Source organism: Enoplosus armatus, chromosome 3, assembly GCF_043641665.1.
Source record: "Enoplosus armatus isolate fEnoArm2 chromosome 3, fEnoArm2.hap1, whole genome shotgun sequence".
Lineage (NCBI taxonomy): Eukaryota > Metazoa > Chordata > Actinopteri > Centrarchiformes > Enoplosidae > Enoplosus > Enoplosus armatus.
Window position 1 is genome coordinate 24,798,548 of NC_092182.1, and position 26,704 is coordinate 24,825,251.

A 26,704-nucleotide genomic window follows, 5' to 3' on the forward strand; every position below is an offset into this window, starting at 1 on the left:
CGGCTGCTGTTTCACCAGAGCACAAGGCCGGCTTTTAATGAGGACTTCACTGTTTTATCACCCAACTCTGGTTTCAGAACAGACCCCAGCTCGATTCTCCACATGTAAATAAGTTTTACAGTGAAAGCAAACTTGACTTTTAGATCTGAACTAGATTTCAAAATAAAGGTTATCAATCCGAGCTGGATTTCAAAATAAAGGTTATCAATACGAACTGAACAAAACTTCTAGAGGTTATATTCTCAAGGCTAGGAGTGAGCGATATGATCAATATTCACTATCAATAGATATCACAATATAGTAAAGTTTATAGTTTATATAGTAAAGTTTAGAAAAGGATTACCAACATTTATGACTGCATTATTATCAAATAGGACAAAAAAATAGGATTTTTCACTACCTGGCAACCTAAAAGTTATTCTTTTTAATCGTCGCAATTCCTTGAAAGCCTGAAAAGACATCTTCAAATTGCTTCTTTTGTCTGAACAAAGCAGACAGAAGCAGCAGATTGTCACATTTAAGAAGCGGACACCAGTGAACGTTTGGCATTTTTGCGTGACAAAAGACTTGCAGCTCATTCAAACAACTAATCAATGAATTGTTTCAGACAACTCTAATGTCCTAAACAACAGATGAAAGGATGAAATAGCCTGAGGAGTATCATTCTTCCAACTTCTAGTCAGCAACAATATCAGTCCTGAGTGTATCAAACACATCAACTCAGAGAAGCTGATCAAAGGCAGATTTTCTCCTCTGTGAGCAGAGATCAGAAACTCACCACACAGTTGCGTCTGAACACAGTTTTCATGGTTGTGACTCCGTGATGAAGGCTGCATAGTCTCCTCGCAGTATAAGATCTCTGCTCAGACCAAGACGTTTGTACTCCAGTGATTATAACTAATACAGTTAACGAGCTAAAACTAAACCAAAACAGCAAAAATAAAAGAAAGTAAAACAAATCTTCCCACTGCTGTTAAACTCCAAGCTACATGTCCTGTGGATGCTCCGACACCGTGTGTGTCCTCACTGGGTGACACACACACTCTGAGGCTCGACCAAGCTTTGTCTGCTACTTTTTCTCACACACATTCCCACACTGTCCAGACACTCTCACACACACTGAGGAAACAGCTGACCGGACCCCTCCACACCCCCCCCGACCACCACCACCACCACCACCACCACCCAATAGCTGTGAACAAAAGGGGTCAATGTGAGGGAGGAGGGGAGGGAGAGAAAGAGACAGAGAGGGGAGAGAAAAAGAGGGGGAGTGGTGGGAGCGTCTGGGAGACACAGATGGGTCAGAGGGACGGACAGAATAATGATGAGAGAAATGGGGGGGGGGGCCAGACTCTGAAGCTTGAACTTCTCTACTCATTAGCACATATGAAAAATCAGGGGATTTAAATCAATAAACTGATCTGTAATCAGTGATCTCTGCTCAATATTTACAACAAAGACATGAGAATCCTCCCAGGACTCATGCTAACTGTGTTCAGCATTAGCAGTACCTCCAGAGTATGAACATTACCACGTGTAGCTACTCTAAAGAAGGGTGATCATGTATGTATAAGAGGTCAAATTATATTTTGAAATATGATTCAAAAAGATTAAAGGGACACTGCACTGAAAAGCTGTCTTTCCCTGCTTTTAAAATACCGCTTCACCAATAAATTGTTGAATATGCACCTTGCTGCATTGGAGGATGGAGGTAGTGTAATTTGTTATGTTGTGGGGAAATTATGAGAGATTGGAACTTACTGAACATATGGATCAGTTTGAGAAGTTTCTATCGGCATTTTGATGTGTTTTGATGCATTCAGGTGACTCTCATTTCGACTTTCAGTCTCCAGAGCTGCTGTGACACTTTTCAGAGCCACCACTCGAAGATTTCATAGACTTTCAGTGGACTTCTTTAATGTGCACTACATGAGCAGGGACTTGTTCCTGTTTCTATGGGACTGTATTATTTGGTGGGTGACAAGAGGTGGTCCCACTTTCACTTTTAATTTTCGAATAAATGATTTGAAGATCAAATATCTCAATTATTAAAAGAAAGAACACAAGAAAGAGAATCCTCCACAATCATCTTCATTATATTTACTATTACAGGAAAACAGAAGTAAAGGACGAAGTGAAGCAAGGAAGGAAGGAAGGAAATGGAGCAACAGGAGAAATGAAGTGAGGTAGGAGAAATGGAAGGAAAGAACGCAAACACACACAAGAAGAAACATAAACACACGGACTAAAATAAGTAAACAGTCACATTCCCCTGCTTGTTAACTGATATTATAAAAGGCAAAAAGGAACAGACACTTAAACGCACCGTGATGCCAGCCTCGCCATCTGTGTGAAGCCACCCAGACCTCCACCATGTGTGTGTGTGTGTGTGTGTGTGTGTGTGTGTGTGTGGCACACTGCCTGCTGACAGCTTGTCTGTCTCTCTGTTCTGTCAGCTGGTGCTGAACTCCGTCTTTCAGCCAAAACACTCCCACAACTCCTCTCTCCTTTCGTTCCTCATTCTTTCTCGTCTGTCTCTCTTTTCAAACTCAGACATAACAAAACCTTTTTTCCTGACGCTGTACAAGATTACTGTATCACCGATGCAACAATCGACATCATTACATCACTTAATAGCACATACTTAAATGATTATTGTTGTGGTTCCCAAACTTTTTCTGTCATGCCCCCCTTTGAAATCCTTAACATATAAATTGCATTTTTATCAACCAATAACAACACTGTGGACTCGTTGCCCTCCTGTGGACTCTCCTGCTATGTTAACAGTGAAGATGAGAAAAAGAAAGGCTTCTTTTGGTTTGGACTGCGGTGTCTGTACTCAACATGTGGTTTAGCCTTGTTTCTTCATGGTTTCCAGATTAATATTTTTTTTCACAGCAGATATTTTGACACAGGTGAATCTGACAACATTACTGATGGCTCAGTTCCGACAATCACCGCAATCATTAATGCTATTAATTACACAAAGCGTCTGCTGTGAAAAATGACTTTAGTCTGCATGAAGATGTTATTTCATTATAAGTTACAGCATGAAATGATTACATTTTCCTTCCACTTTTAGAGTCATATATATTTTACACTCTCATTATTTTATTAGTTATTGGATCATTAATCAGTGACAGGTTTGTTGCAGTATTGTGGAAATGTAACAAAAGTGTGCTGTTTCCATTCAGCATCTCTGATTTGATGAGTCATAATTCATAGAAAATACTTGCTGACTGTGTGTGTGTGTGTGCCAGCCTGTGGTAAAACTTGTCAGCTCCCAAATGGGGAGGTCAGCGGGTCAGTCAGCAGACCTCCTCTCTCCTCTTTCTTGTCTTCTCTTATTTTTCACGCTCTCCTTTTTCTCTCTGCTTCTTCCTTCTCTTTCATTTCCTGCCGTCTCTGAATCCCTCCCTGACCTCACTCCTTCCACTCTGCATACTAACAGGAAAATCATTCTCTCATGTTATCTTTCCATCCAGATGTTCTGCACATTGTAAGTGAATTTCCAAAAAGGTGTAACAAGATTACATAATATCAATATACCAATTTTTCCACTTAAGTAAGCAGAAAAATATTTGTGTGTAATATTTAGGCACATTTTCAACTCAGGTTTATTACAGTACTTTCTTTTCTTTCTCTCTTTCTCAACCATTCCACTTCTTTTTTCCTCCCCCTCTTCTCTATCTTTACCCCTGTTTCACTTTCGGAAGCTTTTTTGGCATGACAAAATCATTTTTAAAGAAAATGTGTTGTGCAGATGCACCAGTGAAAAAACATCCTTAGGCACAAAACATGCATCAATGAAAATACACAATGAAGTTTCTTCAACACTGAGTCAAACAGCACTCAGGGTTTACTGCATTTGACTTCTGTCACGGTTTTACACCAAAAATGTGTACAGCTAGTTGTTTGTGCCAAATACAAATAAAATACTGAATGCATAGCCGTCTTTAGCTAGATTTTGCACTGACTCCAAGTTTTATAATTATTTTCTTATGACTGCTTCCGGAAATACTGAAGGTTAAAAGTCAAAGTCAGAAGAATTTTCTATTTATTTGAACAGGTCAAGTGTTATAATTATATTTTGTGCAAATGTCTCTTCTCTGCCAGGGATACATTTCAAAAATATATGATATATTGCTGTATTCATTAATTCATCTTTATTTATTATTACTATTGGTATAAAATGGTCTAATTTAAGCCGAGTGAATAAAAACATTGGCATCTGTCTTTTAAAACACCCTCATGTCTGTCATCTACCCTTAAATCACCCATGTCTTTCAAAATGATGTTGTTTGTTGACATTCTGCTCCTGGTGACTGTTGTCAACTAACTGCTTGGTCAATGGCAAGAAAAGTTGAGAGACCAATCAAAAGTCAGGACTAATATGTGTCATAGCTGAGTCATCATTACGTACTGACTTACTGAGTGTTTACTGACCGGCCAAGTTAAAGGGACACTCAGCTTGGGCCTGGAGAATACAATATATAACAGAAAGCCTGTGTTACAGAACTGGAGGTGAGTTTGAAAGACGTGGATGTTTGGCAGGATTTAAAGGTCTAATGAGGAAAACACTTAAAGGTTGCATTATGGGAAATGTAGGATCTTGAGTTTTTGGAGCTTGATAGGAACTAAAAGTCATCAATTCGACCATTATTTTTAAAATCTGTCATGTGAATCCCTCAACGTTTCGGAAGTACAATAATAAATGACTGGAGTTCCCCTTTAATATACATTCTCCTGCTGTGGGCAGATTACTGACCTCATATCCTTGGCTAAGTTAGAAGAAGACAACAAAAAAGGCATTAAAACATTTTCACTTCTCGGTCATGTTGCATGAGAGGCTGTTGATCTCTTCCCTCCCTCTGGGGTGTTGTCTAGACAGGAGGAGGCTGTAAGCCTGGCAGGCAGGCAGACACTCCATGGTTAATCTAAAGCAATTAGCTCATTTGTCATCCGCTGCCTGCTCTCCGTCTATCTGCCTCCTCCTCCTCCTCCTCCTCCTCCTGCATTCAGCTAAAGGTCACAGGCGGTCATTGCCGAGTCAGATGGCTCAGAGAGAGCAGACAAGGGGTGAAAAAGAGGATGATATGAGGGTAGGAGAAAGGAAGGAATACAGAAAGACAGGAAGCAAGAAAATATGGTGGGTTGGAAGGAGGGAGAGGAGGAAAAGGATGGAGAGAAGTAAGGGAGGAAAAGAAGGAAAGGAAAGGAGTGCGCAATAGAGTCATGGCTTTTGCATTAATTTGAATGGCAAGTATAATTTATATCTAATAGTTATTTTTACACCAATTTGAGAACGTTTTACACAAAGACATACTGTTTGTGAAAGCAGCCACAGCAACAACAGTGAAGCATAAAACCTGCAAGGAGATGATGAGGGAGTGAGACAGGGCGTGCATGTGGGCGAAAGATGTGGCTTATGACCAGTTCATCATGCAGTAGTTTATAATAATGCAGCGCAGTGAGGATACAGACATTTCATACAGGACACAAGCGTATATTCAAACAAACGCTGGGCCCGCTCACATGAGACAGCTGTCTGTCAGTGCCTTGACGTCTTTCGTTAATTTGATTCACTTGAAAAACACCTCAATGTGTTCATGAGCAATAGGGCAAGCGCCGACCTGCTGCGAGCTGCATCACTTTGCAAGAAATATTAATAATGATAAGTAACCCATATATCCCATATAGAAACACAGGTTTACACTTTTTTATTAAGCGATTGTCTTTATTATGCCAGATTTTAGGGGGTGCTGCAGCCCCCTTATCACCCCTATGTCCATGTAAGGAAAGAATAAAGAAAAGAAGTTCAAGAGCTCTTGAAGGGAAGATGGACAGAAGCAGAAGGAAAGGGAAGAAGGTTTAGATAGGAGCAACGATAGGAGAGAGGAGAGAAGGAGACGAGGAAGGAGAAAGAATAAAAAAAAACTATGATGAAAAGAGAAGAAAGGGAGAAAGGGAAGGGAGAGAGAGAGAAGCTTGCTAATTCCTCCCTCCCCCCTTCCTTCCTCAGTCCTCGGATGACTCGGCAGTCTGGGTAGTCAGAAATAGCACAGACAGCTGTGTGTGTGTGTGTGTGTGTGTGTGTGTGTGTGAGAGAGAGAGAGAGAGAGAGAGAGTGTGTGTGTGAGAGAGAGAGAGTTATAGGTCATAGGTGCACACAATTTGCTTGCTTGCCAATTTCCATGAGAAAGGCTATAGGGGGTGGAAGAGTGGGGGGGGCACACAAACACACACACACACACACACATACACACACACACACACACATACACACACACTCTCTCTCTCCATTGACTTTGGAAGCCACGGTCATGGTGCAGCCAACAAGTGTGGGAACTTTGGTCCACAAAACTCCCACTGCTGGTTTCAACAGTGGGAAAACAGAGAGGGAGTTGTGTACTTGTGTGTGTGTGTGTGTGTGTGTGTGTGTGTGTGTGTGTATGGTTGAGAGGGTCAATTATCATCCCGTCATCTTTCTATCTGTCTCCTTTCTGATTCTCGTCTTTCTTTCTTTGCTTGCTCTTAAAAGGAAACGTCATGTTGAACATGCGTCGTTTGGGCCATAAAGCAGACCATTGCCCACAATGGCCACTCACAAGCAGAGATATTTAACGTATCGCAAAGTATCTGACGATGCATTTATATATCGTCCTGTCAACCCGTGACATATACCCATCAACGCAGTGTGTCTGGATATTAACATCCAGTGTGTCGTGTTGAAGAGCTACCAACATGATGGGTTGTAGGTTCGACTAGAGTTAAACTCTGTATCCTAATAAAGTTGGCTAACTGGCCAACTTAAATAGTCAGCATACACAGAATAGGAATAAACAAAATATAGCAGAGCAAACAATATACAACAATATACTGTATACAACTTAGTATACAGGAAAAGAGTAATAGAAAACTGAACTGTGGTAAAAGAAAGAGTGATGAACCGTGAAGAAAAGCAGCGTAAAATAGAGGACAGGGGAGTACAGTAGATTTGTGTACAGTATGATAGAAGTAATCGAGGTAACAGGAAGAGAGTAGATGAGTACACTGGAGTAGGAGAGGGCAGAATAGATAGAGTAGATCAGAGTAGAGGAGAGTGTTGCATTAGTCTAAATTTAGCGTGCTAATCCAGGGAACTCCCATGTTAAACTGTGAGTCCCTTCTGGAGCACTAGCTATGCTAACGCTATCAGTGAGTTGGTCACAGACTCTGAACCAAATTTCACAAATAGTTGTTTAGATGTTTCATACTGAAGCACAAATGTTAACCTCATGGTGGCACGAGAGGAAAAGGGAGAGGACCAACAATGTCAGTAGGATTCATCCTCTTGGGAACTTGAACATCATGGTAATCTATCCAATAGTTGTTGAGATATTTCAGTCTGGACTAACGTGGTGGACCGACCGACAGGCCGACATTAGCATCCCTAAAGCCATGCCGCTATCATGGCTAAAAATACATTATAGAGGTTCAGTTTCTTATAGTAGAATAGTCATGAAATGAACATCCAGTAACTTTGAAGGTCACAGTTTTGAGCGTGTCATTCCGCCTCCAATCACATCTAACCCTTAACCCTAACCTGTAATTCATTGTTTTCCTGAGCATCACATCGGGAGCAACATGGATGAACAGCTGATTAGAGCTTCTCTGATTAGAGAAGTTTTAAAGCTGCAACTTTGATTTGAGAGCCAGATGACTGAAGAACAGTTGTATACATCACTGGGCTTAATAATAAGCTCTAGAGTCATTTTATTGAGTTGTTCTAACCCATCAGAATGATGTAACGTTATGAAAGAGAATTTCAAACAAACACAAAATACATTATTTGTTATTATTTGTTTTACTTTCCAGGGTTTCCAGGGTTTCCCCTTGATGTATTTATTTATTTGTCTATTTACTGAGGTGGACTGTGCTTGGTTTGAACCTGACAAAATACAAATCATCTCAACACTGTTTATGTCGGTTTGAATGCTTTTCATCAGCCTGTGAACTGTATTAACCCAAGCTATAATTTTCCATTCCAGCACTGGGGACATAAAGATAATGTAGACTTTAGACAAATAACACAACATCTGCCCAGTGTCTCTTCTCATATGTTGCAACTTTCTCATCTTTTGTTTCTGCTTACATTATTTCACTTCCTTTGACAACGTGACTATGGAAATTAGCTGGCGACTCAACATCTGTATGTCTCCAAAAATAAGATTATAACATGAGTAACATGCAATAAAATGCATAAATGCGATCAGAGCTTCTGATCCTGCCCACAACCGGTCAGAGCGAGTTGTGTTTTAAATGGTCTAAGAGTTTGAATGTTTGTGTTATTTCTGGTTTTTAATGTAACCACAAACAACAGTCTGGCTGTGCTTTAAAAAAATTAAATAAATAAAAATTAAATAGAGGTCTGGCTGTGCTGACATGGGAAACATCAGTTAAACAGAGACAAAACACAGACAAAAGCAAATGACACACCTAGTGCCGTAATGGACACACATGGTCATTAATGTTAACAACGGAAAAAGTGAGAGTATGTCCAACAAGACGAAGACCAGAAATCACACACACACACACACACACACACACACACACTGCTCCTCTGTGTACTAGCTGACCTGCAGTGCATTCTGTCTGAAACATATGAAAATCAAACCTCATTATCAGCTGCTTGTCTGGGTCTCTCTTTGTGTGTGTGTGTGTGTGTGTGTGGTGCTCATTAGAATTCTAGCCAGAAGGAGCTAGACTACCCCTGTCGTCTCGCACCCCCACGCACACACACACACACACACACAGTCCTACGTACACAAACACACACACACACACACACACACACACACACACAGTCAGACCTTCGCACACAGAAACACACTGTTCATTTGAATGTGAAAGAGAGAGGGAAGTCAGACAGTCGCAGAGGGCAGGTCACATGCAGAGGCCTGTGTGTGTGTGTGTGTGTGTGTGTGTGTGTGTGTGTGTGTGATGGCTCTGATCCAATGTGATACTAGACATAATAGTAATCATTAACAGTCTGCAGTGGGTGTATATGTACACACATTCACAGTGCGTCAGGTTAGTAATAGAAGTTCAATCCCTGCTGTGCTGCCAAAGTGGCCTTAAGCAATGGTGCCTAAATCTAAAATCTATATCACAATAATCTACTGTATGTACTATATAATCTATATCGTGACAAATGTTAATATTTTTCAACTGAGGCTTATTTTCATTATCGATTAACTAGCTGATTATTTCCTCAATTATCAATTAATCATTTTGTTTATAAATCATAAGAAAACAGTCTGGTGTCCGTTCAACAGTCCAAAACCCAACGAGATTCAATTTACTGTATTAGAAAAGCAGCACGTTCTCCCAACTCAGACGCTGGAACCATTAAATGTTTTGCATTTTTTCTTGAAACATGACTTTTGGCGATTAATTGATTATCATAATAGTTTCCTGTTAATTTTCTGCTGACTTAGTTCTTTGTTTTTGTTTTCAGGTTGAAGATTTTGGACTTGGGGCTGATTGGTTGATTGAACGTCTGGTTAGATGCCACTGGTTGTTGTAGCTGTTATCAGTTTAATTATACAGGATCTAGACTTTATATATAATGAAAACTGCTATGAGAGTAAATTTAGGTCGGTGTGAAATTCACTGTCTGTACTTTGATAAAAATTGGTTTGTAGCATCTGTCCCCTTTTCAGCTAAACAATTTTAAAACCTGGAAAAGCTGCAAAAACAAACTACATTTACTTTCTATGTCATAAATCAATGTCTGCAGAACTTTGCTGCCTAAAATTAAACAGCCGATATTTTAATACCATCTTCCCAAAACTCAGCTGGTAGTTGAAGGTCTTAATTTGAGTCATAACTTTCACAACAAGCCAAAATGTGCTTTAATAACACACCAGAAGTCATTTTCTAAAAGCTGGAGATAATCTTTTTTTTTTTAGCAGTGAGGACCTGCACAGAGTTTGGAAAGAAAACGTTGCCTTTTCTCTTCTTCGTGAGAGCATTGAGGGGGTTTCAGTGACAATCAGGAGCACTGATGTGGCAAAAATTGAGTCTAAAAAATATTCAAGGACAAACCTGTTATGCTGAAACTGCGGGCGTATGTGTGTGTTAGATAAAGTAAATGCAGTTGTGTGAGAGAGTGTGACATCAAATCTGCAGAGGAGGGGGATGTGGGTAAATGTGTGTGTATGTGAGCCAGACATGCTGTCCCTGTCCAAACAGTGTTTTGCTGCCAAACCAAAACCAGCTCAGCCAGTCCTTACACACACACACACACACCTGGCTAGACACAACAATGTCTGAATGCTCTGAATGTCTGACCCTGTGTGTGTGTTTGTGGTTACAGGTGTGTGTGTTATACATTATAAACAATGGTAATGAATTGAAAGCACATCTAGTTGTGGCTACAGTTTATGTGAATGTGTGGAAAACATAAGTCTACATGGACATTTACACTATGTGTTCAAACTGTGTGTGTCATGTGATTCAACAGGCCGTTCTCCCCGAGCTAGCATCTACACAGCCTCATTGAAAGCTCTACAAATCAATACTTTATATTAACAATGCATCAAATGACTACATGCGATGTGAAAGGGGTCGCTTGTGGTGATGAACCCACAGAGAATTATGTGAAAACAACTCTGCAGCTCTACAGAGCTTGAATTTGAAGAAAAAAAAAACACCCCACATTTCTGTAACACAAGATTATGTTTGTTTGTGTTTTTGTTGTAACTTTTCTAGTGTAATCTTGTATAGTTCTATGTCTTCATCTCTGAAAATCTTTCAAATAACTGTAGCTTGAACTGCTCATAATTCATGTCCACACTGTGGCCATCATGTTTGATGAGTGTCCACTGCTTCATTTCAAAGGGTCACAAGCCAAAACGGTTGGGAACCGCTGTAATAGACAACAGTAAGTCGAAGGCGTCATAATAATAATGGTACAGTTCTTTACCTCCATGTTTTCACACAGTATTATATCTATATTGAAATAATAGCTTCAATGCTTCCTCTGTTTCAGGACACTGAAGCCTCAGCGGCCTCACCACAGTGGCTCAGTGGCCAACAGTAGAAACAGTAGAAACACCTGGTTAAGAAAAGATCTTTTCTTCTTCCTCAAAGGCTCTGCATGAATCAACTCGCCCTCGCTTTTGTGTCTGTGGATGTGTGTTAGACAAAACAAATCTCTGCAAAAACCCAAACAAGATAACTGTGACAAAGCCATTCAAACGAAGCAAAGCGAGGAAAGCATAAAAAATGAAAGAGTGAGCGAGGGAGGTGTAGTGAAGCCAAGCAAAAAGTGAAAATATCTAACTGTCCGGGTATTTCGTGTTGGATTTTCAATGGTTTATTTACTAAAAACAGAATTTCTGCTGGTCGGACAAATTCTCATGTCAAAGTTTATCACATGTGACATCTGGCAAAAACCTCAAACACACCTGGAAATTCTGTTTCTTATTCAGTCTCTGAGCAGAGCAAATTTCCACGTACTCGAGTTCACAGCTGACAGTGACTGATGTTGTCAACATTTCTCTGCAGCATCAGTGTCAGAAATGTTTACCATGAGTGGATCTGTACTTGAGTAATGAAGGCTTAATGGATGGATGGATGGTAAACAAGCTGGGAATCTGGCTCTGTGCCTACAGAGCACAAAACGATATGGGCCTCATATATATATGTGTATGTGTGCCAGCTGGCAAGGACCACCCTCTCTTCACTGAACGAGGTGTGGGAGGTTGTTGGACACAATGCGAGCAGCGATTGTGTTTCTGATGTTGCCAAGAATCTGTCAGTTCAGGTGTGATGGGAGATTTTTTCAAGAAACGTGAAAGCTCTCAGTTTACTTCCTGCAACAAGACTCTATCCTTACTGTCCCGTTCTTTTTCCTCAAACCTTCCAAAAGTAATCTTTTCCTACATATCTTCCTCTTCTACAGACTCTCTAAAAAGAAAAGCCTTTGTCTTTCTAAGGCCTTGTGGTTGAACTGGACCAAGCCACGAGCTCAAAGCAACATTTGGGTGAGGTGGAGTCTGATGTGATGACGGCGCCACACTTTTAAGGCTAGGAGTAGGCAAATCATTCGACTCCATCCTGAATCTGACCAGGTAGCAAGACTTAACGTCATGTTTTGGAAACAGATGGGTCCACATAATTTGCATCCACAGACACACTCGAGTTTGGACTTCCACCAAGATTTAATCGAATAAAAGTTGTGCATACTTGTGCAGAAACATTCACCACATTCCTTAAATTGCAGTCTGCAGATGGAAAGTACATATCTGCTCTGCCAATGTAGAGATTTCTTTTTACAACTAGTTGTATTGGATAGATAAGAGTGAGAAACACAGAGCACAGACAACACTTGCCCTTCTACTTCCACATTACACTATGAGCACAAAGCATGTACACCGTCTGTACTAAGCCACCTAAATCTGACATTTTTATTCACAATTAATTGATCATTTAGTCTATAAAATGTCTAAAAATAGTGAAAACTGCCCCTCACAAGTTCCCAGAGTCCAATGTGCTTTGGACTGTAGGTTGGACAAAACAAGCAAAGATATTCCACTGTGAGCAGGTTTACATCATAGTTTTCCAAAAGCTCAGTTTTCCCTGTCAACACTAAAATGTAAGGCCACCGTTTTCAGATATATTTACTCTGAAGGCTAAAAGCTCAGTTTTGGGGCTGGAAAAACACCAGCTTTGTGTGGAAATGGGAAGAAAAATATGTTTTAATCGGCATAAGTGTAGTAAGTATAGATGTAATCTTGGCGACAGCTGAAAAACTGTGAATAACCAGAACTATGCTTACATTAACAAACAGCATTGTTGTGAATAAATGTTATTTTGATGTGTATACATGAGCTTATTACTCACCTTTTTGCCCTGAAACCATTAAAATCACATCATCAGTGTGAAAATAAAGTTGACTTGTGTGTCTGTGTCTAGACACACTGTAGTCTAGCCTCTGTGTGTGTGTGTGTGTGTGTGTGTTAGTGATAGTCAGAGAGGGTGGGGGTTGTTGTCGTTGAGGTGGAGCTTGTTTGTGTCGGGTCGGGCGCTTATAATACAAATTGCTTGTGCATTACGGCTGTGTGTTTGAATAATTGAATGTATAATGATCATTTTTAGTAATATAAACAGAGAGGCGGTGTCGTGTGTGTGTGTGTGTGTTTGTGGATGCAAATGATGTGGTCCCAGCTGTTTCCTATGGGCCAGAGGGCAAAGTGAGGCAGACACAGTCCTCCCTACAAGTCTGTGTGTGTGTGTGTGTGTGTTTGTCTTTGTGTGTGTGTGTGTGTGCATGTGTGTGTGTGTGTGTGTGTGTGTGTGAGTGTGCATGTATAGGGGTCAAGCCCACGGTCATGAACATCTATGTCACGTGTGCGTGGGGGGGTTGAGAGTGTGTGCGTGTGGTTTGCAGACTGCAGTGTCTATTGTCTAGACTCGGTCTGGCAGTCAGGACCAGACCAGCTGACTGAGTGACGTCCCAGCTTTAGTGTCTCCGCGGACTTTGAGGGGAAAACTATGTAACAGCTTGTGACACACCATGATGTGAGGTACATATACACGGTATTAAAAGAACAGCATGTGTATATCACCGTGTCAGGGACATGTCAGCGCTACTCTTGTGAGTCCAGATCATCTGCACGTTGCGTGAAAATCACAACATGCAGTCATGCACAACAAGCGATTGTGTGAGCACAACACTAAAATGTAAAAGCACTGAACTTCAGTAGGTAACACTTTACTTTAGGCTCAGCTACTTACAGTGTGTTTATAACCTACTATAATGTAGTTGTATGCAGACATATGGACATTTATATTTGTCAAGAATTATAAACTCTCCTGTGAAGATCTATTTTAGATCTTTTGCTATATAGCCATTCATATCCATTTATACACCAACCTCCATTTACAGATGCCATAGAAGGAGTTATAGTTGTTGACAAATACATTAATAAACACTTATATCTGCTTACAACAATATTATGGTGTGTTATTAGCCATTTACCAAATGTTTATATGCTGCTTATATATGCTAAAGTAAAGTGTTACTCTTCAATCCCTTTTGAGATCAGAATGAAATGAGCACTGAGTATTGAAAAGTATCAAGTATCACAGTTAGCACTGAATGCTTGGTCAGATTATTAGGCTTGTTTAATAATTCTTTGATCAGCTATTTTCTCAGGAACCTTCTCTAACATTAGACAATATTATATTAAAGCAAAGTTCTTTATTTACCACTGACCACTGGTAGCATATTTTGCTAAATGAAAAAAAGGTTTGAAATTAAGGTATCAAAGAAGAATTGGCACTGAAATTTCAAACAATACCGGAGCTATCAAAATGTAAACTACATTGCATATTTAGCATATTTGGAGCCTGTGCGACTGCTCCAAGTCTGATGCAAGACTTTGTCACCTGACCACTTTTTTGACTGATAAGCTACAGCATCCTTCCAATCAGCATATTGATGATAGCACAGCCAATCAGCTCTCAAGGTGTCACTCCGCTGTCAGTTGCTACATCAAACATTTACTGGCAGCATTGTGAGCAGGAACTGCTTCATGAGTTTGAAGTGACAAATCCAACACCTCATCAAAAGCCTCATACAGACACCTAAATATAGCTGCACCCTATAAAACAAGCAAATGAAACTGAATGAATCAATGCAATCAATAAACTCAGTGACGGCATGAGGTTTAAAAGGTGCAGGGTCACGCTTTGGTAACATGAAGTGAGTGTTTTCAGAGATAATCAGCTCAACATAATGACAATATCAAAAGCAATGCCAAGTCAACTGTAGCAAAATATTACTGAATACAAATACACACAGGCACTTCCAAAACCAGCCCCCACTGTTGTGACAATGAACCTTTCACCCCTCCCCCTCCATGCCTTCTCCTGACTTGACCATTGACCTTTACCCTCCCAGACACCCAGACTGCCTCACTTCAACCCCTCTCCCTGCAGATGCTGAGCAACGTTGGTTTCATATGCAAAAAATCCCCCATCAGCACAACAAGCATTTGCATGCATACATCTGAATATCTGAATTTGTAATGGCAATTATACGCTAAACATTTGTGTAGACTGAATCACTCACGTAGGTCTGTTTAGAGGTGTGGAATTGTTTCTTATTTCTTGGCATAAAGCATGTCTTTAAATATAACAAATAACATGTATTTGTTTACAGGCTACATATTTTTTCCCTTTCATCAAAAATCACCTTCTACTTTCACATTAAAACGTTAAAACCAGTTGAGTGAAAAGGAACAACAGACGGTCCTTCAAGAGTCAGCAAACAGCAAAATAACTGAGAAGTGCAGCTACTCTTAACTGTTAATTCTGCAGTGTAAACAAACAGCTTCATTTTGTTACAGATAAACTGCTTCAATATGGGGTTTTTTCTATCCAGCTTCTTCTAAATGACAAACATCCGCTCCAGTAAGGATAATAATAAAGACAATAAAGGTTTTATACTATTTTATGAACGGGGATTTGTTTTCAATGTCACACTACAAAACTGTAAAGCAGCACATTCTGGTCTGGACTAATTCATGAAAGAGTACAGACATTTTCTTTTCCATATCTCTGACTGCAGTGAGCTAATTAAACAGACACCTTTTTATTCTTAAAGTATAAATAGATTACAATGGAGCGACGTCTTGTGGATCAGAGTAATTAAAGAAAACCCTAGTTTATGGCTCTGACTAAATAATGAAACATGTTATAATGCCATCAGCTGATATTTTAGAAAGCAAAATGGCAGCTTACCCTGGCTCAGACTAGTAAATGATCACTCTTTTTAACGAACTATAAACAAGTGACTTTGTTGATCTTTAGGCCAAACAGTGACAAAACCAACTTGAAAGAAAAGGAAACTTTAGTCTCACAATAGCAGATAAAATTAAGTTAGAAGACAAATAATTCAGACACTTTCAGCATTTAAACAAACATTTTCCCATCTTACTGATAACGTGTTGACATTTAGAAGACTAATCCGTCATATAATTACTGAAAATATAAAAAATAAACAAAAAAAATATTAATTCAGTAATTAATTCATTGTAGACACACGGATGAGGCAGAAACTTGAACTTTTTTAGGCAAGCTTACATCCACAATCTATCCCACATTCGCAGGTGACACTAAACACTTACAGAGTAGGCTAAATGCCAAAAGACACTTTTTTCCTTTACATGTAATCAGATGTTAATGTGAACATTTAGAAACTAGATAATCCTGCGCCAACCTCCTCTGGGCCAGACTAATTAATGAAAGACAAGACACAGTTGTTTTGAACACTTAAACAGGCTACAATTGCAGTATTTAGAAGACCAGGCAGCCATACAGGGTTTTCTCTGCCTCAGACTAATTAATGAAAAACAAGAGACAATCTTTTCCACATTGTCGCATGACACTCTATGCATATAGCAGCCAGACAGTCATTGCCTTTATTTATAGAGCAGCCTCTTGGTCCTCAGACAGTCTCTGTATGGATTTATTCACACTGCGAGACAGATATATAGGGCCGGCTCTGACTTCAGACTAATTAATGGGAGAATATGGGTCCAACAGACTACAAGGGCCTCAGCTGAACACCGTCTTGTATGCAGATTATATGCAGAAAGCAGACATACACACAAACACACACAACCCCCAAAGTGACAATGACCTTGACCCCTAGACCCACACGCTGCATGCATCTACATATATGCATGATGACGCCACGATGATGACTTTGTTTCTGGTTTCTGTGTGTGTGTGTGTGTGTGTGTGTGTGTGTTATTAGCGTCTAGACCAAGAAACAATGAACAGCTGAGAGGTTGAATGAAAGGCTTGAAGGAAGCAAAGAAGAAAGGAAGGAAGCAAGGAAGAAGGATGCGAGCAAAGAAGGAAGCGCATCAAGATATTAAGAAATTAAAGACAGTAGAAACGAATCTATGCAAAGAGTTGTATAGTGTGTGTGTGTGTGGGGGGGGGGGGTACTCCCATTTTAAATTTTTCATTCATGATATCTTCAGTGTTTAATTATGATATGGTATTTCCCGTCAGTTTGGCGTGGTGGACGGTTCTAAATACTACAATACCCATGAGCCTCTGCCGCCAATGCCAAGGAGAAGAAACCAGTCAGAAGCACAAATCAGAGTGGCAGCAAATTCAAAACATTTGTTGGTGCAGTTGAGAACAAAACACGGCGCCATAGTTGCTGAATTCATCCACAATTGAACTAGAATTTAAAAGTGATCTGATTTAAGCTGCAGATTGTCTTTTCATTTTTGTCAACACCATAATCTTTCCACTCGCCATCAGCAGAATCTTAAGCTCTGTGATTCTTGCCGAAATGCACCTTGGGATTCGTAGTTAACTTCCCCCTGAAGTTTTTATGTATACAGGCTTGTACATTTGACTTTCTATTAGATTTTGTAACACAATCATCAATCAAGTACTGCTGATTCACCCGGGAAATGTAATGTAATCCATCCAAGTCGTTGAAATGCTCCAGCTATGAGTCGAGTGACATTGTCTATGGGAAAAATGAATGGGCAATTCTAAAATGAAAGAGAGGAAGGAAGGAAGCGAGGCAGAAATGAAGGACGGAACGGAGGAAGCTAGGAAAGGAGGAAACATCGACAGATGGACAGCAGGTTGTCGGCAAGACTCGAACAACTGGACAGGGACGGTCAACAGGAGATGCTCTTCTCTGCATCAACAGCTGCTATTGACGTGCTCTTGAGCAACTGCTCCACTGAGACTGTGGCTGTGCTGGGCAGCTCCCAGTGAGTTAATATGGAACGGGGGAAACAAAGAGGAAGCAGCTGAGGTGACTTTCTGTGGATAAATCACTTCTTCCGAGACAAATTACTGTCTGTTTATCGTACACGAGGATTAAAGCGATTCTGCTTCTGGGGCGATGCCAACTGTCAATCAAAGAAAAAAAAACACAAAAGGCAGAGTTTGATCCTCACAGGCTTCTGTAAACACACATATCAACCTCTCTTCTTTACTGTAAGAAAAGGCAAATGTGGAACAATCATTTTTGATTGCAAATCCTCCTTCAACTGACTATCATCATACACACACACACACACAGGAAATTAATAGACAAACGCAGACTAACACATGTGCACTCACGCACACACTCACTCACACAGAGTACTGAGACAGCCAGACAGAGAGGTTTACATAATAAGTCTAGGAGGCCAGCCAGAACAGACTCAATCATTTAATTTCCATGATTCACTGAGTGAGAGAGGGAAAGAGACGGAACGAGAGAAAGACAGAAGGAAGGAAAGAAAACCAATCACTGAGAACTAAAAGACAGAGACAAGAAAGACACTGTTGGCCATGTTTGGAAATATGAATTTAACTCTTATTTCACTTTTTTTGTTGTTGTTTTTGGAGACCTCAGTCTTCTCATGGATTTGTTGAAACATCTCTCCTTTCGGCCACAGTCCCCCCTCAAATACCTCTCATATCTGATTATTTTGGATAACTGAAATTCATCTATCAGCAGATCCCAAACGTCATGCCAACATAAACTGACACTAATGTCAAAAAGAGCAGTATGAACAAACAAAACTACCAACGCAGTTCAGTTACAGTGAGTGCCTGAAGTGACGTGTCTTCTCAAACACTGATGAAGTCGACTCTTTTGTCTTTCTTTCCATTGTTGTGTCTCCTTGCTCCTACTGTTTCAGCTAAGCTACGGTGACAGCACATTTATGACACTTATCTCAGTTAAATGGTGTTAAAGTTGCTTCTGGTATGTCGATTACAGTTTGAGCGATCAAAGACGAAGTTGCGTGCAGGTTGCCTCAGGATGTAACTTTGCACCACAGATGCTGTCAGGAGTAAAATTGGACAAAAATGCTGTTTCTTTGGTTTTTTTTTACACTGATTAGTAAACAGCATCTCTGTGTCACATGGGAGCTGCAGCTTGAACAGGATGTGGGGAGTGATTATTTTGACACTCGACAATGACGGGATGACACATGACAAAGACAGATTTCTGATGTAAGAGAGGCTTTTTTTCCAAGCTAAAAATGTAGTAAATATCGTTGACTGCTGGTGCTTTTGTGCACATATTTAATATAAACTAGAAGTGGATGATATGGTCTCTGAGAAATTGTAATTGTAATGATGAAATGTCCAAACAGATAAAGATATTCATAGCTGTAAAATCCAAATATGTTCTCATGCAGCTCTGATGTTGCCTAAGCTGGACAATATTCATGTCACATGTCACACGGGTTCCACTGGAGCTCCAAGGCTCACAACCCTCTTGTCTATCCTTGTTCTGTTTTATTTTTATTAGCCAAGTGAGCACGCTTTTCATTTTTAGCCGGCACTGACTTTCTCTGGTGTTACACAAGCTGTAATTAACTAACATTAATGCACCGTGTCACCTGCCAAAATGCCACAGAGAAACTGTTGTCTGGTCAAAGCGCTCCCTGCAAGCCGGTGTCTGTACTCGGCCAAAGATTGTTTGTGAGGTAACAATAACAAAAAGGACAGTGTGCCCAATAAATACTTAATATCTTCTGCTGCTCATCTCATTTTCAGGTTGTATTTATGTGTTGTAAATCATGTTTCGGCCCACTCCGTTAACAAAAACTACAGTCTCAATTGAATCTTTAGGTTTGAGCTGTCTTTCACTTAAGTTACCAATGTTGAAAGCTGAACCCAAATGGATTTGAATGGTGTCAGTATTCGATAAGAAGATTCAATACTGGATTCAGATTCGATAAAATACTATCGAGCCCCAACTGTAAGATTATATCAACATGTTGTTCAAGAGCAGGTTCTGGATCTTGCTCACGGGTACACAGGGTGTTGAAGGGATCAAACTTGTGACTTGTGTCGAACAGAAAAGACGTCTAGTCACAGCATGTCCTTCCTGTGCCCGACGCTGCAGTCACTTCCTGTACACACAGGAACACTCTGACTCTTTTCCTCGAATTCAATAACCAAAATAAATACCACTACCCTCCAGCTGAACTCACACACACACACACACACACACACACACTCAGACAAACGCCGTGGGTGACATTTATGTTGGCTATACAGGCAGACTGTGGAGGTGTTAAAACGGCCAAACATGTAGTGACAAATGTACAGGGAAACCAAGCTGCTGGTAGGAAATTATTCTTACAAGCTGATACCAGCAATGACTTCACCACACACACACATGGCTAGCCTGTGAGTAATGCTGATGTCATGTGCTTTGACTTGCAATGTCTGCCACTCAGAACAGATGTGTGATTTGCTGTGTGTGTGTGTGTGTGTGTGTGCTCTTGTATGTCAGAGGGTGGAACAGGTATATGTAACCCCACAATTACAACTTCACAGATCCAGATGAGGAACGATGTGCGCGAGAGACAGAGAGACAGATGAAAGATAGTTTGAAGTGAGTCAGGGTCTCTGTAGCTCCTTCATGACTGAATGTGTCTGACTTTAAAGTATTTAAATCCAGATGCTACAGGTGCATGGTACTGCTGCCTGTCCACATTAATGTTAATACAAAACAGCATTAGTGAACTGGCTAAGTGCTATATTAGCTATACAGCAGCTATAGCTGGCTATTTTGCTTTGGATTCCTATATTTCTCCCAGCTTTGTTTCAGGTCTCACATGTAATTTATAGCTTTAAAATATGTCAAGTTTGACTCCTTGAAATCCTGTGAAGGGGTAATTGGTATTTTGAAAAGTATAAACCAAACGGGACACACCACTCAGTCCTCCAAAAGGCCCTGAAATCTTTCAGTCGTTAAAAAAATCACTTCAGTATTTGGTTAAACCAAATGACCAATCTATCTAGTATTGCACACTTTTTTTTTGTTGAGATTTCTGCCTCCACCCTAATACAATGGGGGTGAATGGAATTTCTTTGCGATCCTGAAAACAATGAGAATTTACATATAAAAACTGCTACCATCTCTTTATAGGAGCAGCATCCCATTTTCTCTGAATAATCCACAGAACACACTGTCAACAGTTTTTATAGGGACTATTTATTCAGTAGAAAGTAGTTCCACTGTAAGCAGTCCACCGCTGGATTATCCAGAGTGACTTTGACAATTATTCTTAAAAGACACGCTGAGAGAGAAAGTATAATCAAATATATACAGTATGTAAATATATATATATATATATATATATATATATAGTTGGGTGAACTGACCTTTTCAGGCAGCTTTACTGTATCTTCTGCAGCAACAAATATCATATCCAATGTTGTTTCCCAGATATGGAAAAGAAATGGCTTCTCTATTAAAAATGTAGGGAACCCCTGCTTCTTCAATCATGTCTACATCGTGCTTTGATCACCACATCTCAAGTGTATGACGTGGATTATCCTCCATTAAACTTTCTTCCACTGTGTCTTTCATCTTTCCCGTCACACTCCGCTGCATAATGTCCAGTACAGCCGACACACCTTAAACATAATCTTATTTTTTAAATAAAGGCCAATGCATCGTTTCATTCAGTTCCTATACAGAATGTCTCTCTCTTTTTGCTTATTTTGATTTCTCTTCTCTCTCTGTCAGCGTCTCGGCCTTTCCTCTTTTGCTGACACCTTGTTCTTTTTCTCAAAAGTTTTGACATATTCTTCTCACTCTCTTCTTTCTCTACTGTCTCTGCAGGCTTCTCTCTCCCCCTTTGGTTTATCTGTTTCCCTCCCTCTGTCTTCCAGACTAAACATCATGTCTGTTCTCAGACAGAGGAATTGTGTGTGTGTGTGTGTGTGTGTGTGTGTGTGTGACTGCCTGCACTCTTATCTTGTCTTTCTGTTACAGTCCAAGCAATGATTTGTATTGATTGCTTTTACTACTGCTACAGCTATTAATACTACAACTGTTAAGATTTATGTGGACATACGTTAGTGTACATTTGGTCAGACCTCACATCCAGTGAGGGGAAATCTTAATGCAACAGCATGCAGTGATATTTCACACAATAGTGTGCTTTGAACTTTGTGGCAACAGTTTAGTGAAGGCCCTTTCCTGTTTCAACATGACAATGCCTTCATATGCAGGCCAATAAAGACATGGTTTTCCCAGTTTGGTGTGGAAGAACTGCACAGAGCCCCAACTCCAACCACATCAAACACCTTTGGGATGAACTGCAAATCTGACTACAACCAAAAACAATGAGTGTGGAGGCTGCTAAGAGCAGCAGATTAATGCCCAATGGTGTTGGAATGACATCACATATAAGTGTAATGTTTGTTTGTCCACATACTTTTGGCCATGTAATGTATTGCTAATGCTAGTAGTGATACTGCAATTGTGCTGGCTAAACACTGCTACTATTTCTAATACTCCTGCAGCTATAACTATACAGGAACAAAACCATTACTCCTGCTGATGTTAGTACTAGCACTAGTACTCTTTTAACTGCTGTTGCTGCTACTTCACTCTATTATATTGATACAACTCCTATTACCAAGACTATCACATATAATGGTATTACTGGTATTTAACTTGGTCTGGCAAGGCTCAATAAGCATCTGCTTAGGACACATGACATTTCAAGTAGGCTGCAATGCAAATAGATGACTGATGAGCATGAACCCTTCCTACACACGATTAGGCGAACACATTACTCACTGGAGTCTCAATAATCTTGGCTTCCAAATTTAAAACTGAAAAGCCATAATAAGCCTGTCAAAATATCTCCACAACCATCCAAGAAAATCAGTTTCTAAATAAATCCTAGGTGGAAAAAAGGCCATGGAGTCACTGAATCATGCTCCTTCTCAAGTCTGTAACAAATTGTTTTTCCCAAGGTTTGGGATTTTTTCAAGGCTGAATTAATCTCTGTGCATGTTTTCCAGTCTTGAATCATGTCGTGAACTCATGCGATGTAGTCTGGCTTTGTGAGACTAAAAGTTTCCTTCCATTCCATTATGGCGATTTTTAAATAATAATATTTTTATTATTTACCGGATTATTGTTTGGTCTATAAAATGTCACATTTTGTCTGACGATCACTCAAAAGACTAAAGATGGTCAGTTAAGGGCTGCAACAATTAGTCCATTAATCGATTAGTCAATTGACAGAAAATGTTGATAATAAATTAATTCCTTAAAGTCCAAATTTTTCAAGCAAATGATCTGGTTCCAGTTTCTCAGTAGGGACGAAGTGCTGCTTTACTTTATCTTATGTGATCGTAAACTGATAATCGTTTTTTTATCGTTTTGAACTGTTTGTCGGACAAAACGAGACATTTAAAGGCGTCTCGTTGGGCTTTAAGAAATTGTGATTGTCAGACATTGTAATTGTTCACTATTTTCTAGCATTTTATTGACCACGATTAACCAATTATTAAAGAAAATAATAGTCGGATGAACTGACAATCAAAGCAATTGTTAAGTTTAAGTTTATTATCACATACGAGAAAATAAAGCAGCAAATCCTCACAAATGACAAGCTGAAACTAGTGGATGTTAATGCACTTTTGCTTGAAAAATGATTTAAATGATTGATCAGTTATCAAAGTAGTTGCAGATTGTTTTTCAGTAGACTGGCTACTTGATTACTACTATTACTACTAATTCAACCAGCAAACGATTATTAGTCGATTAATCGACCTGCAGGAAATGAATCTGCAACAACCCTGATAATCAACTCATCATTTTGAGCCATTCTCTGTCCTCCAGCTTCCCCAATGTGACTATTTGCTGGTTTTCTTCGTGTTCTACGATTGTAAACTGAATGTCTTTGGGTTTTGGGCTGTTGCTCTGACAAAACGAGACGTTTGAAGATGTTGCTCTGACGAAACGAGACATTTGAAGACAACATCTTGGACTCTTGGAAACTGCGGTAGGCTGTTGACCATTTTCTGACGTATGCATGCTTCGTTTTTGTCCTAACACTTGAATCGTTGCTGCTTCAGCTCTGTAGCTGCCTGAGTCAGCCCTGACTGTGACTTCAGCTGGACACACACACACACACACACACACACACACACACACAGCTTTCATCTAAATGACCTTTCAGTATTATGATGACTGTATACATTAACAGCATGGGTGTCCCCAACACGTAAAGGTACACGCATAAAAGCCCACTCATATATAAACACACACACACACACACGCAAACAGGGATTTCCCGGACACGACCACACACGTGAACACGCACGCGCGCACGCAGACAGACGGCTAGACAGACGTCTGGCTTTGCTCGAATGACGAAGCCGCGACAAAACTTCCAGCTCCCCCCTTTCCCACCGAACAAACCCACCTTTTCCTCCAATATCCAGCTTTCGGTGTCCTCTGCGGTAACTTCCCGGTAGTTTGAACGCACTTTAAGTCGTATTTTTGCCGTTATAAACCAAGCGAAATGGCAGATTTTTCAAATGAAGCGAGCTAAAGATCAAAAGCAGACGCAGCGCCAACGGCTCTGGAAGCCGACCGAAAAACCGCACAATCTGTCAAACTTAGCTTTCATAGCGAACAAAACAGCTCGAAAACAGCCTGGAAATAACGTAAATGAAGCTAATCAGGAGGTTGATTCATTTCGGCTCTGCGGAAAGAGATGGGAAGCTTGCGGTTTTGGTTCAAGTTCAACATCAAGCGTTATTAGTCACAAACGGGGTAAAAGGTTCACGGAGGAGAAAACTTAACGTATTTTTAATAAAGCTAGCGATTTAACGAGAACGTACTAGCTAACTAGTTGCTATAGCAGTTTTACAACGTTACAAGCTGTAAATCGCGTGTTAACGCTAACCGGGGAAACGGCAATCGGTCTTGTTGATGAGAAATTGTGTTGTAACGTTGAAAAGCTCAATATACGCACACAAACGGCAGATTCAAATAGATTCAAAATGAAAGAGAGAGCACATTTCGAGAGGCGAAAAGGCAGATGCATGTCACTGAAACACAACTCAACATCACTTGTGCTACGTAGAGACTGTTAACACTCCACAAACTATAAAAATTAAGCGATTTATCTCTTTTCTGTACTTGTGAGGGGGTGTGCATCTGAGCAGATAACTGATGAAACTAAAACTAGCTTCGACGAGTTATTTATCCGAAATACCGGGTTTGTAGCTTCACAGTCCAGATATAAAGACGCAGTTAAAGAAGAAGTCAGCGCACCAGAAACATAAAAAGTAATGAAATGCAAGTTACTCACTGATTTCCATGCTCTGGAGGGAGGTGTAGCGCTTGCAGTTACAAGTACAGGATACATTGGCGGCGGTGGCGTTTAAAACACCCATCAAGTTCAACATTTAAAGCCTCCTAAAATCAGACATAAATACTCCAGACGAGGAAGACAGGGAAGGGCTGGAGAAGAGAAAGCGATCGGAAGAAGGAGAGGAGACCAAAAACCACACCAAACTCCCCCCAAAAAATCCTCCCTTTTCTCTTTTCTCTCCAGCCTCCTCTCCTTCCCCTCCGGTCCGTCCGTCCTCCTCCTGTCTCGGTTCTCTCCTCCTCTTCTCTCCGGTTTCTCCTCCTCTTCCTCCGGAATCTATCTATCTATCTATCTATCTATCTATCGGCGTACCATAGAAGTGTCGGTACAGCCGTGAAACGTAGTTTTAACGTTGCTAAAATATTGTTAAGCGCTAGTTTAAATGTCCGGTTCCTTCCGTTAGGTATCAGGTTTAATGGTTCCGTGTTTTCAGCCGAGTGACCGGCGACTAAATTGCAAACGGACGTCTGTTTGGTCCTGTCTGTTTCTCTCCCTGTCTCACCCCCTCCCTCTCTCTCTCTCTGTGTCTCCAGGGATTTCTCAGTGACTCTCTCTCGCTTTCTCTCTCTCTCTCTCACTCTCTCTCTCTCTCGGTGACACTGTCTGTGTCTGTCTCTCATTTCCAATTTCCATTAGCTTTTTTGGCACATCACAGGTCAGCCAAAGCACACAGACAGGGGGGGGGGGGGGGGCGGCAGATAAAGGAAAAACAAAGACGATGACAAGTCGAGTCAGTTTTATTTATTTAGCCCAAAATCACATATTTGCCCCGTGCAACATACAAGACCTTGAACAATAAAATGCACTAATGGCAAGATGACATATACATTATTCATAATTTTGCATTAATCCATAAAAGAAAAAACAAACTATACTATTGTTATTATGATGATGTAGCCTGCATCTGCAGAGGGCTCTACGTGCAGCAGATATAGGTGTTTAAAAACAATAAAAGTGCTTTGTTGTGGAGCCCAGCAGTTGTCATGGAAAGAAACTTGGCACAGGAATTGGTAATTTGTGCTCTTGAATTAATAAATTGTACACAAATGACTAATTCATGCTCTCTGGTTACTTAATTGGTGCTCTAGAATTAATACTTTGTGCACACAAATAACTACTTCATGCTTGCAAATGAAATGACTATGCTCTAGTTATGTAATTTGTGCACAGTAATTACAGAATACAACGTTAAATATGTTAAATGTTAAGATTTTACATGTGTTTAAGTAATAAAATAACACTAATTTGACCCCAAAAAACTTATTGTAACTCGTGGTCCACCTCCTAGCTTTTTCCAGAGCATTCGACTGAAACAAAGACCATCCTTGAATAGAAACGGGTTACAATCAAGTCCTCAGGAACCGTGCTAGGCTGTGAAGCGCTTTTGGCTTAGTGGCCGCACCAGGTATTGCAACTTCTGGGATCATCACGTGACGCAAACTGGCTTGAATGAGTGCCAAAACCCCCCGACA

General features: G+C 40.3%; 1 protein-coding gene across 1 annotated transcript in view; it reads right to left on the reverse strand.

The window, feature by feature from the left end:
* Positions 1-25,266, reverse strand: part of LOC139283342 (protein TMEPAI-like) — a 30,265-nt gene extending 4,999 nt beyond the window's left edge. Inside the window, exon 1 of the mRNA XM_070903340.1 lies at positions 25,170-25,266. Coding sequence (XP_070759441.1) covers positions 25,170-25,266 — 97 coding nt within the window. The remainder of the gene's footprint in view (positions 1-25,169) is intronic.
* Between the last annotated feature and the right edge of the window lie 1,438 nt (positions 25,267-26,704).